The sequence below is a fragment of the Tachypleus tridentatus genome, chromosome 13 (genome assembly GCF_004210375.1).
Source record: "Tachypleus tridentatus isolate NWPU-2018 chromosome 13, ASM421037v1, whole genome shotgun sequence".
NCBI lineage: Eukaryota > Metazoa > Arthropoda > Merostomata > Xiphosura > Limulidae > Tachypleus > Tachypleus tridentatus.
The window spans coordinates 254,489,614-254,510,098 of record NC_134837.1 but is presented as its reverse complement, the minus strand read 5'-3'; the positions used below and the strand labels follow the sequence as shown (position 1 = coordinate 254,510,098).

Below are 20,485 nucleotides of genomic sequence, written 5' to 3'. Positions count from 1 at the left end.
ACATTGTTCATCCGAGCATTCAGATACATTCTTGAATTTTACAATCTCTGCCGGAAATAAGGATAACTAGAGACTCTTACGACTGTTGTTTTGTTTTTTTCTTTAAGCGAGAAAATAATCTCATGCAGAGATTAAAAGCGCAGATGAAAGGGAAAAAGAGGTGTTAAGGGGTACTAGTACCACCATAACACAGGCACAGCTGCAGGAAACACGTCTTGGTTAGCGCGCTCTTCAGACAGATGTTACTGTCAACATTCATTAGTAGCTTCTACGTTTACCAACTGCAGTTTAAACAAAAAAGTGTCGCCAGCAGGTGGTACTAACGTGGGAGACAACTCTTAAACCACCATGTTCCCACGAACGAGAATTCTAGAGTTTCGTAATAGCTGTCGTGGATGTTTGTTCCACATTTAATCTTCCTTTGCTAAATGATATATTAGGCCATAAAGATTGCCTTTCAAAGACAAAAAGTTTCGATAAATTTTACTGGGTTCTAGGTTCAACACACTTTTTACAAAGATTTTTTTTTCTACTATGAAGTTAGTCCCCTAGTGGCACAGCGACATGTCTGCGTCCTCACAACACTAGAAACTGGACTTCGATGCCCGTGGTGGGCAGAACACAGATAACCCATCATGTAGCTTTGTACTTAATCATAAACAAACAAATAAATCTGTGAAATTAATGTTTGTTTGTTTAGAATTAAACGCAAAGCTACATAATGGGGCTATATGTGCTGTGCCCACCACGAGTATCGAAACCCGGTTTTTTAGCGGTGTGAGTCCACAGACATACCGCTGTGCAACTGAGAGGCGTGCATTAATGTCTAGACTCTAGAGAAATTATTGAGAAATTAAGTACCCTTATTTTCGTTTGTTTCGAATTTTCGCGCAAAGCTACAGGAAAACCATTTGTGCTAGCCATCCCTAATTTACCATGGTAAGACCAGAGAGAAGGCAGCTAGTCATCACCACCAACCGCCAACTCTTGAGCTACTCTTATACCAATGAATAGTGGGATTGACCGTCACATCATAACGCTCGCACGACTGAAAGGGCGAGCATGTTTTGGTGTGACAGGGATTCGAGCTCGCGACCCTCACATTACGAATCGGACGCCATTTCTTTTGTTTTCTTTATGAAAACTATAGAGGTGTTCCATAACCTAAGATTCAGAGCAAGAAACTGAGATTTGTCACTATCTTGTTCCTGGCCAATGAAAGGCTACAAAATATTTATATGTTATGACTGGCACCAATCATGTGATGGCTTATTTTAACAATAATAGAATTAAAACTTACTTCTCTTTAAAACATTCCTTCATTTGGAAATCACGTCAAACAACGTTTTATTCTTTTATGTAACATCTATTTCAGAGGTTTACAAAATATTTAAGGTATTTGTTTGGAATTTCGTTGTTATAGGAAACAAACTTTCATGTTATTTTTTGAATATGGAAAGGTTTCCGTTTGTTTGGAATCTCGCGCAAAGCTACACGAGAGTTATCTGTGCTAGCCGTCCCTAATTTATAATATGACGGTCAATCACACTATTCGTTGGTAAGAGAGTAGCCCAAGAGTTGGCGGTGGATGGTGGTGACTAGTGCCTTCCCTCTAGTCTTACACTGCTAAATTAGGGACGGCTAGCACAGATAGCCCTCGAGTAGCTTTGTGCGAAATTCCAAAACAAACAAACAAACAAACATTTCTTGAAGCTATCAGAAGACTGTATGTGTTAAATGTTCTTAGTTTAGAAGTGATATACCACAGTAAAGTAAAGGTAGTTAGTCAAAACCACCAGCTTTTGAGTTACTTTTCCTCCATGCTTAATGGAACTGACCATCACAATATAACTCTTTCACAGCTCAAAGAGCAAGTCGTTTTTGGCGAGATGTTTCGATCACATAATTTGCGCGTCGAACGCCTTAACCATCAGGCGCTATTGCTAATAGCCTAACCTTTTCCACAGTTATGTAAATGTATCCCCATATAAAACATGTGATAAATTGAATAACTGTGAAAAAAGAGTAAGATATTTAAATTTAATAGTGCAAAGAATAGAGTTTTTATTTAAATTTAATAGTGCAAAGAATAGAGTTTTTATTTAAATTTAATAGTGCAAAGAATAGAGTTTTTATTTAAATTTAATAGTGCAAAGAATAGAGTTTTTGTTTAAATTTAATTGTGAAAAGAATAGAGTTTTTATTTAAATTTAATAGTGCAAAGAATAGAGTTTTTGTTTAAATTTAATAGTGAAAGAATAGAGTTTTTATTTAAATTTAATAGTGCAAAGAATAGAGTTTTTATTTAAATTTAATAGTGCAAAGAATAGAGTTTTTGTTTAAATTTAATTGTGAAAAGAATAGAGTTTTATTTAAATTTAATAGTGCAAAGAATAGAGTTTTTGTTTAAATTTAATAGTGAAAGAATAGAGTTTTTATTTAAATTTAATAGTGCAAAGAATAGAGTTTTTATTTAAATTTAATAGTGCAAAGAATAGAGTTTTTATTTCTTAAGAGTACACGGACAATTTGAGTTTTAGCCAAGGTTTTCAAATTCACTCGCATGCAAGTACACTTACTCAGAGTTTAGACAGTATAAAACGAGTTTGCTACACCTAAGCTGTAAAAATATATAAACATTTCTCTTAGGTAACTTCAACGTAGTTCCTGCAGTACCGTTTGTGATTTTCTTTTCTTCGTCTAACCCTAAGTCAGATCGGCTTTGTTAAGCCTAGTGTTGGTTCGGCAAGCTTCGCGAGATTCGCTTTGTTAAGACCAAAACCATTTTTCACGTGTCTGACAAGTCGAGCATAGAAGAACTTATCGAGATTTCCCTACAAAGAAATTAATTGATGAGAGCATCAAGACGAATGACAACCATTGTCAGGACAAGAGTGAAGGAAACTGAGGGATTGGCGGGTAGTGGACTAGCTGGTAGGCCTAACTGGTAGAAATATGTTTTTTATATGGTGCCGTATTGTTACTGCTTAGTCCGCGCTACAGAATAAACGGATTAGTATGGGTGGATATCGGTGTGGCTGGAACTATGAAAATTGTGAGAAAATGATGTAGTTTGAATATTTTTAGACCTATTCCTTGCGCCCCACACAACAGTCAGGAAAAGGAAATACCGTGTAGGGAATAAGTCTGTCTTTATGGTTGACTGAGAGATTAATGCCCACTACGACTCTCTGATGTAAATGAACATACACGCGTAATTGTTCCTAAGCATAAGTGTTGATTTTTGCCGGTAAGTTGTTGTTAATCACAAAAGGCTATCTATGCTCTGCCCACCATAAGAGTATCGAAACCCAGTTGCTAGCAGTTTAAGTCTGTGTGCATACCATTGTGCCACTGTGTGGCGTCTTCATAAGACAGTTTTTGTCCAGTGAATTTGATGATTACTTGTCGAATGTAATTTGAGAGAACTCAGGTGGAAACATCATATCAGTCTGCACACTGTCCTTTCCTTACCAAACAAAACCTAGATTAATACAGGAATAAGAAAGATGGGTGAATTTAATGATACGTACTAATTGTTACATAATTTTCCATCTGTTTTAAACTTTCTTTGTTGTTGTTTTATATCACCAGGAGTCGAGCGCGGCCCAATGGTTAGAGGGTCTGACTGTGAATCTAAGTTCCTTCGTTCGGGTCACGTTGTCACAGCAAGAAAAAAATTGTTTGTTTGTAATTAAGCCCAAAGCTACACAATGGACTATCTGTGTTCCGCCCACCACGGGTATCGAAACTCAGTTTCTAGCGCTGTAAGTCCGCAGACATACCGCTGTGCCATTATAAGTAAACTATAAGAGTGACGGTCATATCCAACTATGCGGTCTGACGAGAGTAGTCCAAGAATTGGCGGTGTGTGGTGTTGAATTTATGCCATTAGTCTGGTCTAACACTTCGAAATCGGGATGGCGAACTCTGGTTCTTGGTATGTTTCTTTTCTGTCAAAAAAGAAGATTTTTATTAAGAGAGTTCAATGACTTCTGCATTACAGAAACTTTCTTGTGAGAAAACAGCCTTGTCTTTTTCCCGTCTGTCCAGGAGTTCTTCTCATGTAAGAAATAACAATAATAAAACAAAATTAAAGCCTTAAAGAGGACACCAATCTGCTACTTTCTGAGCCCTCTAACGGAGGATCAGGTTACTAATTGCTTGAAAAGGTTATTGATATCGCAAGAGCGGCAATAGAGCTAGATAAGAGAAAGTGTCTCTCCCATGGGTTAATGTTACAAGGAAATAGTTTGAAATTATGTTTTTGTTTTTATAACGTGTTTAATTAGTGTGCTTTACTTGAAGTTTTATTTTTTTCATTTTTGTAGACGTTCTTCTTCACAGATGCTAATGACCCAGACTTTCAGTCTAGAACAGGTGAGAGTTATTAAATATTTATTTATTTTATCTAATTTACATCCTGTAGTACTTTAAAAAATGACTCGTTATGCGAAAAACTGGTACACATTGTCTTCTTACAATATGACCTCATGTAGGATGGGATTTCTGACCTTTACCGGATACGAGTAACGATTAAGATCTTTTACCAAGGAAGAATAGAAAAACATAGGTCAGAGTTCAAACTAGATAAAACATAAATGACAACTTGCTACTGTGTGGCTGTGACAAGAATCTTTATGTACAGTAGTTCTCGAGATGACACGTTTAGTTTAAATTAATTCTCAGTTTCTACAACAGAGGTCAGACATTCATATTTTTTTTATGTTATTATTTTAGGTGGTCATCTCATCAACACAAACTGCTCTTCATCTCATAATAGGTGAGTCTGTAGTCAGTTTTATAGGTTTAATTTTTCATTGAATTGCCTGTAAATCATTAGTTTATCTCTCTTTCGCAGCTTAAAGTAATAGTTAAACAAATCGATGTTCATTCAATTTTTATAATAGCATAAGCTAACGGAATTGTTCAACTTAAATCGTCAGTTCGACCTTCTTATGAATAATAATAACATAAAACACTTTGGCCATTTTCAAAGCTCATAATTAAAATACTAAAATAGTTCAAGATCACCTACAAACTTTGTGAGAAACATGTTGTTAATTTTATGAATTAATAGAAATAAATTGTTGCATTTATCGATAAATTAACACGTCATCTTTAATCTTATGAATATATATAATTATTTATTTATTTATAACTTGACGTCAGTTGAAATCGTTCTACAGTTAACGTATGTTACAGTTGCCCTTTCGTGACCATACAGTTTGTCTTGATAATTTATTGCGAGTAATTTCAGTGATTCCCATAGCTCGTGAAAGTAATTCTAATTGAAACACGTATCTCGAAATATTTTTAAAATCGCATATCACATGTTATTTATATATATATATATGTATATGTAATATAAGTAATTATATTTTTACAACAGTCATGTAAATACAACTGTTTTATTTACAGAAAAGCCCTGTGTTGTAAGATGTCCGTTGAATTTGATAGGTTCCTGGAAAGCCAGAAAAAGTAAGTTTGCCCTTAAATTTCATACAATACTAAAAACGCTACGCTAGTGGCGTTTTATGGGATTGTTTTTTTATTTGAGGGGCGTGGGAGGGCGAAGAGTTAATTTGGGTGAAGAAACAATTTAAAATGTCAATGAAAGATACAATGTTGAGAAAGTATAAATCTTAACTGTAACTCAGATGGAAGGGCTGCTGTGGGTGGGCACTAGGTCAACACCCCACTTCCAATAGATTTCGGTTTACGATTTCTCAAACTTTAATTTAGGTTTTAACCTGAAATATTAACTCCTTACAATGAAGTAAATATTTCTAAATGCGTTTAACAGCTGAAGACAAAGATATTAAAGCTGGAATAATACAGTGGTATACACCGGCGATTAACATGTTAACTACGACATCAGGTGGGTTAAGGTACTCGACTCGTAATATGAGGGTCGCGGGTTCGAATCCCCGTCGCACCAAACATGCTCGCCCTTTTAGCCGTGGGGGCGTTATAATGTTACGGTCAATCCTACTATTTGTTGGTAAAAGAGTAGCTCAAGAGCTGGCGGTGGGTGGTGATGACTAGCTGCCTTCCCTCTAGTCTTACACTGATAAATTAGGGACGGCCAGCGCAGATAGCCCTCGCGTAGCTTTGTGCGAAATTTAAACCAAACCAAATCCAACTTTGTTCTCCTCTCCCACTTATACATACACAGAAGTTTTGTTTTCTACGTCTATGATATTATGTAAATAACACGACACAGTTTAAAAAGTCTTGTTTGTTTTGTTTTGAATTTCGCACAAAGCTACTCGAGGGCTGTCTGTGCTAGCCGTCCCTAATTTTGCAGTGTAAGACTAGAAGGGAAGGACAGCTAGTCATCACCACCCACCGCCAACTCTTGGGCTACTCTTTTACCAACGAATAGTGGGATTGACCGTCACATTGTAACGCCCCCACGGCTGAAAGGGCAAGCATGTTTGGCGCGACGGGGATGCGAACCCGCGACCCTCGGATTACGAGTTGCACGCCTTAACGCGCTTGGCCATAAAAAGTCTTACTATGTAAGTTGTACTTGAAGTGATTTTAGTAGAAATCAAATCAAAACTTAAACTGAAATTGTTGACCTAGTACTTTTGTGAAGTGTAGTTCCCTTTCAGTCTCTGTGCAACTAGTAAAAGAAACAGTTCTGCGGAACTCTTTTTTTTTTTTTTTGAATCACTGTAGAGTGTATAAATCCTAGAGAAGAATGGCAGGTGTTTTTCTTCAATGCCGCAGTCAGAGTTCCATCCTGTACAGGAAGGTTGCACTGAACAGGTGGTAATCTTAACATGAAAAGAGTGGACAGGTGGTACTTCAAGTCTTCATAGAACCTTTGGTTGACTGCATAAAAATAGGGCTTATCAAGCTAGTAATACTTTGATAATTGAGGAACGGTAAAATATCGCCCCCTGACGGTTATAATACGCCTGACGTGACTTTTAGCTATATTTAAGTATTACGTGAGAAGTGGCTTATGTGGCTTATCAGTTTCAACTTATAATATGAATGAGGTTCTTAATGAAAATTATCGCCAAATTTTGCATAGTGTATTTACTTTTTTAATTTTATTTTACTGTATTTTCAGTTGTGTATGTGTGTATTTTCTTATATTAGAGCCACATCGGGCTATCTGCTGAGTCCACCGAAGTAAATCGAACCTCTGATTTTAACGTTGTAAATACGTAGACTTCCCGCCGAGCCAGGACATTTTCAGTTGTTGTTCTCGCACAACAACGTATAGTAGCGTGACTAAGTGTGTGAAGGTCAAATGTTCAACTGTTAAAATAAGCCATTTAATCTATATGTACGTATTGTGTAGTGTTATATTGACTTACCAAGTGAACTTGGCTCTGTAGTGACGCAAAGCATAAGATAGCAATGTCCAAATTTGTGAGCAAATTCGAAGCTTAACATATTAGTTACCATATGGAAAAATATACACAAAGATAACTCTAAAATTGTTTCTGAATTATCAAGGCGGAAAATAATTCTGCTATAAGTTTTACTTCTTCAGTTATCTAACTTAACAACCTCCATATAGATTTGAAACAGCTAAATGATGGAGATTTCAAAGTTATAGGCAAAATTTCTCAAGATTTCTTAGCTAATTTCCATGGGAAAAGCAAGAGAGCCATCTTTCCACCCCGTCAAGCGGTGCGCACCGTTGAGTTTCTCTCACGTACGTCGTCTTATATTCGAGTTACAAGATCTGTGTGAAAGTTGAGACAATCTCTTTTATCTCGTTTTTTTTAATAATTCTTTTTATGAATAATAACAAAAAATAATAAATTAAAAGCAAAATGTGAAAAGGAATTTTGTTTGTTTGTGTTTTGTTGGGTTTTTGTGTGTGTGTTTTTTTTATCTTAGCGAATTTACGCCATTCCAGCACCTTAATTTCTCCGAATGAATAAAATTTTTCTCTAAATAACAATTAAATTATCTCACTGATAAATAACAAAGAAAGAAAAGACTAGAACTTGAATGGATAAGATAGTCTATCTTACCAACCACTTGGTCAAAGACGCTTTTAAAACGAAAGTGCCAGAAAAACTTGTATACAGTTACATTTAACAAGGGTTCGAAACCTGGTCGCACCAAACATGCTCGCCTTTTCAGCCGTGGAGGCGTTATAATGTTATGGTCAATCTCACTATTCGTTAGTAAAAGAGTGGCCCAAGAGTTGGCGGTGGGTGGTGATGACTAGTTGCCTTCCCTCTAGTCTTACACAGCTAAATTAGGGACGGCTAGCGCAAATAGCCCTTGAGTAGCTTTGCGCGAAATTCAAAGTAACAATAATAGTAACAATACATTTAACAAATCATTTCAGGTGGTTCTGTCACTTTGATGACGACAACTACGTCAACGTTCCTAGATTGGTGAAACTTCTGCAGCTATATAATCCTCAGGAAGATTGGTATTTGGGAAAGCCCAGTATTAGAGCACCGCTCGAGATTCTAAACCGTGAGAACACTCAGGTATTGTGTGGGGTACTCGAATTTATCTTGTGTCAGTGGGTGTAAACGGAGAAGATAAAATGACGAATTCGTTGCCTGATAGAACAAAGGTCTAAAATCTATTAAGTTAAAACAGTGTTACGCTTTACTGTAACGATTGTTTGATTGTTAATTAGCGAGTGAATATTAAGTGATTTCTTGCGTAGAATTTATCATTTGTCAGTTCCAAGATGTACTAAAAAATGAATGTTGTGCGAAATAGCCACCTCATAAATTATAGATTAATCAAAAAATTTCTGAGTTTAAAGACATTCTTGAATTTTATAATCAATACCTTTCCCATCAAATTTTACAGGTGGCGTTGTTTTCGATATGTTTGAATTATTTGCAGCATAATTCTACTTGCTAAATACGTCCATAATTAGGTAAAATAACAATAGGAAATCCTCAATATTCGCGGCTGTAATCAGAACTCAACTCGGTCAGTGAATGGAGCTATGAGCTAAAAGTTTGTACTTGATAAAACAAACAAACTTGGAGCGATTCTTTAAGCTGTCATTCCACGGCTAATACTAAAATACACGTTAGAAACTACAAGAATATGTATTATATAAGAGTACCGTTTGCTTAAAGCATATAAAACGAAGAGAGAAAAAATAATGGCCACTTCTAAGCCTCTTTATGTTTAATAAGCCATTTATTAACAGTAATTGGTAACTTCCTTGGACTAACGCTGTTACGAGGAATTTACAACGAAATTAATAGTCAGACCGCGGCTTTATACACAGGAAGGAGAACAATCTTGGACACTGTATGTAGCGGCTTGGTTAAAAAACAAATGAAAGGAAATTTTCCATTAAAATACTTTATGAATTACTGACACACGTTTATATACGCACACTGGCTGTTCCACGAAAGATAGGACATGTACTAGAGGCATGACCTTCTTTCTGATGTGAAGAGAAAGTGGGCTTATGCTAAAACGAACGGTCCTGTGGTTAGTGTGCTGGACTGTGGATTTGAATACAAATGATCACGTTACCAAAAAAGAAACATTTGGGGTTTCGGGTTATAAGAGTGAACGTCAAATCCAACTATTCGATCTGAAAAGATTGTCCCAAAATTTGGCGGTGAGGGATGTTGATTAACTGCTTTACATTTGGTCTGTCACTTCAAAATTAAGAGTGACTAGTGGAAATAGTCTTAGTGTAGCTTAGAGCGAAATTTAAAATAGACAGTCAAATTTAAATGTGAATTTTTGAATATCCAGGAGAAACTAACGGAACCCGAATGAAACCTTTTTTCGTCTCTACTATCAAATCTTGTCTTATTTTTTTTTTTGTGGCCCGGCATGGCCATGTGGGTTAAGGCGTTCGACTCGTAACCTTAGGGTCGCGGGTTCGAATCCCCGTCGCACCAAACATGCTTGCCCTTTCAGCCGTTGGACGTTATAATGTGATGGTCAATCCTACTATTCGTTGGTAAAAGAGTAGCCCAAGAGTTGGCGGTGGGTGGTGATGACTAGCTGCCTTCCCTCTAGTCTTACACTGCTAAATTAGGGACGGCTAGCGCAGATACCCATCGAGTAGCTATCTGTGCTAGTCATCCCTAATTTAGCAGTGTAAGACTAGAGGGAAGGCAGCTAGTCTTACACTCTTTTTTTGGGCTACTCTTTTACCAACGAATAGTGGGATTGACCGTAACATTATAACGCCCCCACGGCTGGGAGGGCGAGCATGTTTGACGCGACTCGGGCGCGAACCCGCGACCCTCAGATTACGAAGCGCACGCCTTAACGCGCTAGGCCACCTTCTGTATATTGTCAATTCTTCCTTCCCCACTGGTTCAACAGTAAGTTTGGGGGTTTATAACGCTGAATGTCAGATTTCGATACCTGCTGTGGGCAGAGCACGGGTAGCGATTGTATATCTTTGTACTTAAGAACAAATTCTAACATTCGTATCTTAACCTAAAATATTTTGTTATTGTTGTTTTGAATTAAGCACAAAGCTACACAATGGACTATCTGTGTTCTGCCCACCACGGGTATCGAAACCCGGTTTTTAGCATTGTAAGCCACTCGGGGCCGTATGTTATTAGCGGAATGTGTTATAAGTTGCAGCACAGATTGTCGTACAGAATTGTTGAATGTTAAATAAAACTTATAAATATACCGAGTTATACGTTATCTCTGTCAGTATAAAGAAGTTCTTGTTGTCTTTATCGTCAAGCACAGAACTACACAATGACATGTCTGTGATACTCCTACTGCGGGTATCGAAACCAGAATTGTAGCGTTATTAGCTCTTTAGACCAGTGGTTCTGAAAAATTTCAGGCTCGCGTGCCACTGTTTGCTTAATTTTTTTAACTACAATCTCAGTTTTGACGTTTTTTACGATAAAACTTTGTAACAAAAATTTCTATTTTCAACATTTATGCGAAGGATGCTAATTTTATTTATTTTGTCTGGTACAACTGAAGAATATTTGGTTCCATTTTTTCAATTTTAAGGGAAGAAAATTCTGGCAAGTCTGTGCAAGTAGAGGGCGGATCTAAAAGTGAGGAGAATAGTATGTGTATGCGCGTGAAAAGCTCACATAGAGCTTATTACACGTTTTAGGATTTTTTAATGTCAATTGTGTCGTGCAACACCAACATCAGCTCCACCTACTACCAGTTGTACGTGTATCACAGTTTGAGAATTCCTACTCTAGATTTTCCGTTGAGCCCCTGAATAGCTGGAGTCTGCGGACTTCCAACCCTAGAAACCGGATTTCGATACCCGTGGTGGACAGAGCATAGGAAGCCCATTGTATAGCTTGTGTTTAATTACAAACCCTGATTCGATACTGCATGGTGAAATTAGAATTTACATCAGTGGGAAAAAAAAAGAAAAAAGTTTGCTTTTTTGAGTTTCCAAAACACAACAGTTTCAGCGAGGTCACAATTTTCCCCGGGCTCTTTAGTTCCATCTGCCATAAACGGAAGTGACGTGTGTTTATCTCATTAATCTTTCCATCTCTCTACCTCAGACGGTAATTACCGTCTCCTTGTACACATTCCATTTCTATGTCTTATTGTACATTCCTCTCACGTACATGGATACCTGTGAAGGATATTGATGTCGCTGACATCCTTTGCACCGTCTTGAATATATTTTTCTTCTTAGCTTGTTATTGCAGAGTCAACAACGAGTACCGGTTCTGATTGGTTTCGATGGCTAGTAGAAACCTCAAAAAATAGACTGTCGTTCCAACTAGCTTATTAGCTAACTATTTGAACTTAACAGGAGGGGTCATCAAAATCTGAATGGACAACAATTTATAGACGTGGTAGTTCATTAAATTAATATAACGTTTCCAACGCATAGCTAGTAACACCTACCAACAGGTTGAAATATTGTGATGTAGATGTTGGTATATCTTGGTTAACAAGACGTTAACGTAGTCCTTTTGTCCAACAGTTAGCTAAGTTTTGTTTAGATTCTTTAACGATTTTAAAGGCATTAACGCAGTCCACTAGTCCAACAGCTATATTATGTTTGAATATTTATCAGTTTCTAGGAACCTAATTACTTACATATCTTTGATTCCTTTATAAAAGAAAAAATTAATTTATTCGTGCTATTGGTGGTTAAGAGCTTAGGTCCTAAAATCTACAAACGACTGTTCACCCTTTTAACTGTTGAAGATGTAAAAATATATATGACATGTAGCAAGTTAAGCTTGAATTTGATAATGATTTAAGTCCATGAACGAGTTATCACTTAACGATAATAACATAAACAGGATTTACATTATATTAAGCCTAATTTTAATGACCAAATTTTACGTGTACAGCGATTACCACCGTAATGTTAAAACTTAAAGTATAAACTTATAAAACTATTAAACTTGTAATTTTCTGTTGTTGGCTTTAAAAGTTTTCACGTCTGATTGTATTATTATACATAAAACATGTTATAACCCATTGAATTTTGTTTTTACATTTAACATATAAAAACGTAAATTGTTCTCATATTAATTTCTTTCTCTTTTTTCAGCAAAAAATCTCATTTTGGTTTGCCACAGGTGGCGCTGGATTTTGTATAAGTAAAGGTCTTGCATTAAAAATGATGCCATTTGCAAGGTAAACAAGTTCCCCTTTGATTTGTCTCTTTCTTTCTTTTACGTTTTTCTGGTTTTTTTTTTTTTCCTGTAGTCGAACGTTGAATAGTTTGTTGATTTTTAAGAATGTATATTTAAGAGAACGTCCAGTAGACAAGGAAGAAATATACTAATAAGGCTTGCCTCCTTATACATCGTAAACCAGGTTCTCAAATCCAGTTGTGCAGAAAAAATGGCAGGTGTTAAACGCGTGACAGCGGCTTCAAAAAAATTCTTCTTTTGAATTCCGCGCAAACTACACGAGGGCTGCGCTAGCTGTCCGTAATTTAGCAGTGTAAAACTAGAGGGAAAGCAGCTAGTCGTCACCACCCACCGCCAACTCTTGGGCTACTCTTTTGCCAACAAATAATGGGATTGACCGTAACATTATAACGCACCCACGGCTGAAAGTGTGAGCATCTTTGATGTAACTGGAATTCGAACCCGCGACCCTCGAATTACGAGTCGAGTGCCTTAACCACCAGGTCACGCCAGGCCTCTTTAAAAAAATCTAGTTGCTTCCAAATGAACTGGAATAAGAAGGATACGAGTCAGATTAGTCCGGGGGAAAACAGCAAACAAATCACAAACTTCTTCTATTGGCTGATCATTCTGAATTCCAATGTTTGTTAGGCCCAGCATGGCCAGGTGATTAAGACACTCAACTCGTAATCCGAGGATCGCGGGTTCGAATCCCCGTCATACTAAACACGCTACCCCTTTCAGTGGGGAGTTAAAATGACAGCCAATCCCACTATTCATTTATAAAAGAGTCGCCCAAGAGTTAGCGGTGAGTGGTAATGACTAGCTGCCTTCCCTCTAGTCTTACACTGCTAAATTAGGGATGGCTAGAGCAAATAACCCTCGAGTAGCTTTGCGCGACATTTAGAACAAACCAAACCAGCAAACATGCTCGCCCTTTCTCCCGTGGGGGCGTTATAATGTAACGGTCAATCCCACTATTCGTTGGTAAAAGAGTAGCCCAAGAGTTAGAGGTGGGTGATGAATGACTAGCTGCCTTCCCTCTAGTCTTACACTGCTAAATTAGGGACGGCTAGCGTAGATTGCCCTCGTGTAGCTCTGCGCGAAATTCAAAAAACAAAATACAAAAGCGTTTGATCGGAGAAATTCATTGTTGAGTCTTTTCATTTTGGGAATGATAATGGGGTCCTTACTTCAGTGTTTGTGTCACTTGGGTCATTTCCATAACTAGAGAACGGATGCGAATAACAAAAAATATTACATAGTATACTCGGCCCAAAACAAAATAATGTATTGTGATAAAACACGGCAACTTTTTTTACCATATATGGTAATGCACGCGCCAAAAAAAATATCGTATCACTTGCTCAGTTGCGCTGAAATTGGAGAGTTAAATTTTCCTAAATTTCGGGCTCTATGACGGCTTCGCCATTTCTGGTTTACTGGTTAGTTATCCCGATCATATTGATTTTGTAATTTAACTTTATTGGAAATAGCGATTAGCAATAATGATAGTTATTTTCTGTTTGTTTCAGTTTGTATTATTTCGTTAAAACTTAGAACGATTCTTACATCTTTTTCTTTTTTTACAGCGGAGGAAAATTCATGAGCGTTTGCGAGAAAATTAGACTTCCAGATGACGTCACAATAGGCTACATTATCGGTAAGTTTTTTGTTGTTGTTGTGACTTGATGTGTTTTATTTTTTATTGTAACTAACAAACTGAAACTTGGAAGCACTGCAAAGGCCGGTCTTAACCGTTTTGCCTCATTGTTCTCTAATAAAGCGAAACTTGTACGTAGTGCAAAGGCTAGGCCTAACCGTTTCGCCTTATTGTTAAGAAACTGAAACTTGTATGTACTTCAAAAGCTAGGCCTAACCGTTTCGCCTTATCGTTAACAAACTGAAACTTGTACGTACTGCAAAGGCTAGGCCTAACCGTTTCGCCTTATGGTTAACAAACTGAAACTTGTACGTACTGCAAAGGCTAGGCCTAACCGTTTCGCCTTATCGTTAACAAACTGAAACTTGTACGTACTGCAAAGGCTAGGCCTAACGGTTTCGCCTTATTGTTCTCCTTGCTGCAGAACACCAGCGTTAGAGACAATCGAATAAAAGCTCCAACTTGTAACAGGATGGATGAAACGAGATATTGGATGATACAGTTTACTTCTTCAATACGCTGAACATTTCCTGAATGTTTTACTTTATTCAACACATTTATAAACCAACCTATGTATCCTCTATTCTTCCGTCTGGTATCTGTTATCTCCAGAAGACGAGATCCTTATCGTTAATAAATAGTTCTACCTGTTCAACCAGAGTAAACCACACACACACGAAACAACGTAATACGTTGATTAGTTTGGTTTGTTTTGAATTTCTACGAAAGCAACTCGAGGGCTATCTGCGCTAATCGTCTCTAACCTAGCAGTGTAAGACTAGAGGGAGGGCAGCTAGTCATCAACACCCACCGCCAACTCTTGGCGCTACTCTTTTACCGTCACATTATAACGCCCCCACGGCTGAAAGAGAGAGCATGTTTGGTGTGACGGGGATTCGAACTCGCGACCTTCAGACTCAGAGTCGAGTGCCTTAACCACTTGGCCTAATACGTTTATAGTTAACAGTATGTATATATATGTGTGTATTTACATGTAAAGATCAACTTCCCTAATTAAAATTAGTTAACCAAACTTTAAAAGACTTACAACTTGAGAGACATCTTATAACTTGTTTTTCACAAAACAAAACAATTCCCGGTTGCTCATTATAAATCCATTACACGATATTCAATGTTCTTTGAACAGCTGATAAAATGACAGATTTATAATGCACGAATGTTTGGAAAGAGTTTTGGGAGTGACATTTCGATGTCCTTTCGTGGCTATTTCATCAGTTTCTACATTATAAATCCACAGAACGAATGACTTATACATTTACTGGATGCGGTAAGATATAAAAGACAAAGGGAAGACGTGCTCCGTAACTATTTTAAGAAACGTATTTTATTATGCTTCAAGTTATCAAGAACGCATGTCCACTAAGTTTATCTTATGTTAAAGCTCAGATATAATTGCAGTAAATAATTACATTTTACAGTTAGTAATTTTTAATCGGTCCCTCTTTGTAAGATGTTACGATCCTAGTGAAGTTTTAGTCCATGTTTCCTTTCTTCCAGAATTTGTTTTAAGGAAGAGACTGACAGTCGTAGAACATTTTCATTCTCATCTGGAGCCGATGAAGTTCATTAAACCTAACAGTCTCAGTGAACAGGTGAGTTTGGCCCACTTTCCGTACAACTTTCATGTTGGTTCATCTAACAGTTGTAATCAGTTGTATGAATGGAAGATTCCAGAAAACTCTAGTAATCAAAACACAGTAAAAAAAAAAAAAAAACAAAATAATAAGTTAGTATGTCTTTGAGAAAAGACATTGTTTTCATACCAAGCAGCTGAAAAGTTTGTTTATGAATTTTGCGTAATGATACATAAGGGCATCTACGTTAACCGTCCCAAATTTAGCAGTGTAAGACTAGAGGGAAGGCAACTAGTCATCACCATTCACCGTCAATTCTTGGGCTACTCTTTTGCCAACGAATAATGTGATTGATCGTAACTTTATAACGCCCCCGACGGCTGAAAGGGCGAACTCGTTTGGTGGAACGGGGATTTGAACCAACGGCCCTAATATTGCGAGTCGAGCACCCTAGCCACCTCGCCATGTTGGGCTAGCTGAAAAGAGACTGTTTAGATGTGCCATTGGTTTTCCTATTGTTGTTTTTTATCAACAATTATTATCCATGGAGATTGAGATACGAAGAATATCCACATTTAACCTAAAAGCGATCTTTAAAAGTTTTCAATCACCTTTATCAAGAGGTATAATGAACAGTTTATTTTTGTTTTGACCGTTCTGAGCATGAAACGGTTTGACCAGATCAGAGCTAAGTCAGAGAAAATATATCACGACAACTTGATGTTTGTATTGATCAGAGTCTTGTGTTTGTATGTAATATCACTTCGTGTGATATCGTTTATGAATACACAAGTGTTCACGTTACGTTTGTTTGAACGTTTCAGTTGTATTTTGTATCTGTGAGTAAGGAGCCCCAGTGCCTGTTCTCTTTTAAATAGAACCGTAACTTACGGCAAAACCAGTTTCTTTTACAAAATACTGGTCAGCGGACTCAGCAGATAGCCTAATGTGGCTTTGCTATAAGAAAACAGAAAATATTGGATGCCTAAAAAGAGATATTGTGCCTTGTATAATTTATTGACGTTATGTAAACTGAGTTGGATCAGTGTTGGATTTTGCTCTGCACTCATGGGTTTTATCTAGTCAGAATGTCCAGGATTTGAACCGTGGCATGCCTCGCGTTTCACACTTTCACCTATAGGAGGGTTTCCAAGTTAGACAGTCAATCCCGGTATAAAGACCAAGATCAGTTGCTCATCGTCTTCCCTCCATCTGGTCGGCATTTCTAAATTAGGAATAGCTGGACTTTAAGGCCTCTGACGTATTCGTTTAGCTCACGTGTGTAATAATGTGCCGCTGAAGTTGAAAATTCCGAAATATACCTAAAACTACGTTACAAAAAGTGTTGGTACATCTTACACATGGTGTGTTTTGCTTAACTTATCCTGATGAACCCTCAAATATTCCACGAAATTTTGTGCGCGAGATGTTTCAAGGACTAATTAGGGTAAAGTAGGTAACCCTACGAGGAGCCTTGTAGTAAGCTATATTAAATACCTTGTTTATAAAAGAAAACAAAAACATTAGATGTAACGGTAATAAAATCGAGGAATTTTTCATTTGTTATACATTTAGTACGTGATAATGAATCCCAGTGTACTTTGAAGAGAGAAATTATTTTTTAACTACTACAATAATGCATGCAGGTTTTAACACATGAACAAACTGCCATTTTTGAAATATAGCAATCACAAATTTTCAAACAGAAATATAGACGTGTGGTAGAATATTTCAGCTTCTCAATTTTTAAAATATTGAGGTTTATTTGTTATCTTTATGCCAAGAGTACATTTCATCTCGTAAAATACACTGATTTTTTTTACGTTTTACATCTAATTAGATCTGTTTTTATCACCAGATTACATTCAGTTATTCTAAATTCGGAAATGAGCTGAACGTCTTATCTATCGAAGGATTTGACTCAAAGACAGATCCAACAAGGTAAGAAAGAAGTTAGTTTTGTCTTCTTGTACGTTACTGTTCACGTGTATTTTAGTAACATGTAGTTTAAATAAGTATACAAAAAACTTTTGTAAAAGAGAAGTACATGTGTGGATGGCTAATATCCATCCTTTAAAAACAATGTGCAAAAGTTAGTAGGGATGGCATTTGTATTTATGTAGTGATAATGCAAATGTTACATAGAAATTGTAAAGTTCTGATGGCCTATTGAGGAGATATTTAAAACATCATTTCGATGAGTAATCCTAGCCATCCATCCATCCCTACATAGGCAGTGCTGCCCCCTGACTGATACTTGTACAAAAAGCAATTACAAGTCATTAACCTGCATTGTTAATCTCGATTGTTAACTTTTAATCATTGAAGTTTTTATTTCAATTTACGATTATCTTAAGGTGAATCCGCAGTTAAGTTAAATAATTTTCATGTTTTGTTTTCTTCAGATTTAAAAACATTCTTTTCTATGTATCTTTGAACCAATTATCACATATGTAATAAATTATAGAATTATACGGGAGAGATGTACCAATAAACTGGTCAGTAAAAACGCTGAGAATATAAGAAATTAATAGTGGAGTCTGTGCTCAATTTAAAACATCTTTGAAAAGATCAGACACTGGTTAACAGATGAAATGTTTAAATTTATTTACGTTAAACTTCTGATACAATTTGTTTTAGGTTCATGTCGTTGCACTGCCATTTATTCCCAAATTTTGACTTTTGCCCCTCCTGAACCGAAGCCATCTGATTCAGGTCATTAGAATAGTTTCACTTAAACGGAATAGAGGGCACTTCAACGGCAGGTGGCGCTAGTTGATTCAGCACAGTGGATAGTGAAAGTAAGTGATACGATAAGTACAGAAATAATGAAGTATTTTAGAAGTTATGCTATTGAAAGTTCGTATTTTATCATGCGTTTTCAGTTTATCCTCCGAGATCCTTTAAATATGTCCTTCCAACTGTTTAGTACATGATTTATTCCTATTTTAAACGTGCACTAGGTTTTCACATTTTTAAGAAAATGGTCCTCATTTTTCTTGAATTTAGTTTCAATTTGTTTTATGTTAATTTTCATTTTGCATTTTTTATAATCTAGTCTCACAGCGTTATTTCGATATCCTAAATCACAAAATAGAAATGATCTAAACATGGATTTTCGTTTAACATGAATTTTTTTGCTACATCCTGTTCGCTAAATATTAAAGGATATAGAAAGCGTTACTTAAAAGTAAAACTTGTACTGATTTTTATCTTAATGTTTCTTGTCACCTCCAGGTGTCGTGAATCAAAGGATGAAGAGAAATGCTATTCGCAGAGACCAAAAGCAAGACCGCTAAATCTTTGTTCTGACAGCCAATGAGATTACTGGGTTTCATAAGGTATTTTTTTTTTTTTAATTTGGCTTTAAGAATATACCTGTAGACATTTAGCGGGAAACACGTGAATAAACATCTAAACTGAATAACAGTTTTTAAGAAACGCGTTTTAATACAAACGAAATTATTACTCGGGATGTTGGTTGTGATTTTTATTTTTACGAAATACAAATATTAAGTGTGATTTCATTTTTAAATGTTTGTTTATTTGATGTACTTACCTATATCCATTTTTAATCAACTGCAGGTTCAGGCAGCCTAAATAACAAATGCCTTTCCGCGAGGAAAGCTGTTGGATGACAACAATATGGTTATGAATGTGCTATCGTTCTTTGATGATGTACCTTTTGACATAAGAATAAATAAATACAATCCAGCGTAGTGTATCTCTTATTGTTATGAAACTGTACTTATACACTGTATGTTAGTTGGATGAACATAATTAGTTTAATTATATATATATATATTTTCACTGTATATATATATATATGTTCACTATATATATATATATGTTCACTGTATATATTTATATGTTCACTGTATATATATATATATAAAACGTCATAATTTTTCTTGTTCGTAGGCAGAAAGTGTTATTTCTCAATTGCTTATGCCTAAAGTAACTGGAAAAGACCTATTTTTCTTTTTAAACTTTGCTTTTGTGACCTGTGAGCGTATAACGAAAACATGATGGGAGACTGTATTTGGGGGCTTATACGTGAAAGTGATTTACATTACAGTCGCAAATCTCGAAAAACTACTCACTTATAAATATTTTCGTATAACTTTAGTATAAATACATGTAACTCGTGATTCATATGTTGTTTTATTCAGACCTTATGTAAATGAAAATGTACAAATTTGCCTGTTTTTACATGGAAAATAGGTTAATTTCTAAATTTCATTATCCAGGTCACAAAAGCAAAGTTTGAAGGAAATAATGAACATTTTCTGTACTTTTACAACATAAGCAATGAAGAAATAACACATAATATCCAGGAACAAAATTTGTGTTACATAGTGTTATTTTTAAACATAATTCATGGTTAGTAATTACAAGAAAACTGAAACAAATGAGGTTTATTATTTAGTTTTGAATAGCCCTTTGACGTGACACGAAAAGTAGAACCAAGTTACAAGATTTGAAAGACTAAGAATAGAGGCAACCATATATAAGCCCAAATGTAAATGAATATAATTAATACCTAAACAAGTGTTCCATAATTATAGTGTGAACGTATCGATTATAATTGTAAAGATAAGAGTAGCTAAACCATGAAATTTTAAATTTGAATTAATAGAAAA

At 36.1% G+C, this 20,485-nt stretch overlaps 1 protein-coding gene across 2 annotated transcripts in view; it reads left to right on the top strand.

The window, feature by feature from the left end:
* LOC143237146 (fringe glycosyltransferase-like) overlaps positions 1 to 19,556 on the top strand; it is a 29,649-nt gene extending 10,093 nt beyond the window's left edge. The window contains exons 1-12 of one of the 2 annotated variants that reach the window (XM_076476072.1): positions 3,887 to 4,066; positions 4,332 to 4,380; positions 4,741 to 4,783; positions 5,422 to 5,481; positions 8,330 to 8,477; positions 12,500 to 12,585; positions 14,177 to 14,247; positions 15,766 to 15,860; positions 17,701 to 17,783; positions 18,483 to 18,643; positions 19,080 to 19,183; positions 19,428 to 19,556. In XM_076476072.1, the coding sequence (XP_076332187.1) occupies positions 3,989 to 4,066; positions 4,332 to 4,380; positions 4,741 to 4,783; positions 5,422 to 5,481; positions 8,330 to 8,477; positions 12,500 to 12,585; positions 14,177 to 14,247; positions 15,766 to 15,860; positions 17,701 to 17,783; positions 18,483 to 18,537 (768 nt within the window). In that variant the 5' untranslated portion in view covers positions 3,887 to 3,988 and the 3' untranslated portion in view covers positions 18,538 to 18,643; positions 19,080 to 19,183; positions 19,428 to 19,556. Of the gene's footprint in view, positions 1 to 3,886; positions 4,067 to 4,331; positions 4,381 to 4,740; positions 4,784 to 5,421; positions 5,482 to 8,329; positions 8,478 to 12,499; positions 12,586 to 14,176; positions 14,248 to 15,765; positions 15,861 to 17,700; positions 17,784 to 18,482; positions 18,644 to 19,079; positions 19,184 to 19,427 lie in introns of those variants that run through there. The other variant, XM_076476071.1, reaches the window with a different exon arrangement.
* Positions 19,557 to 20,485: the final 929 nt, after the last annotated feature.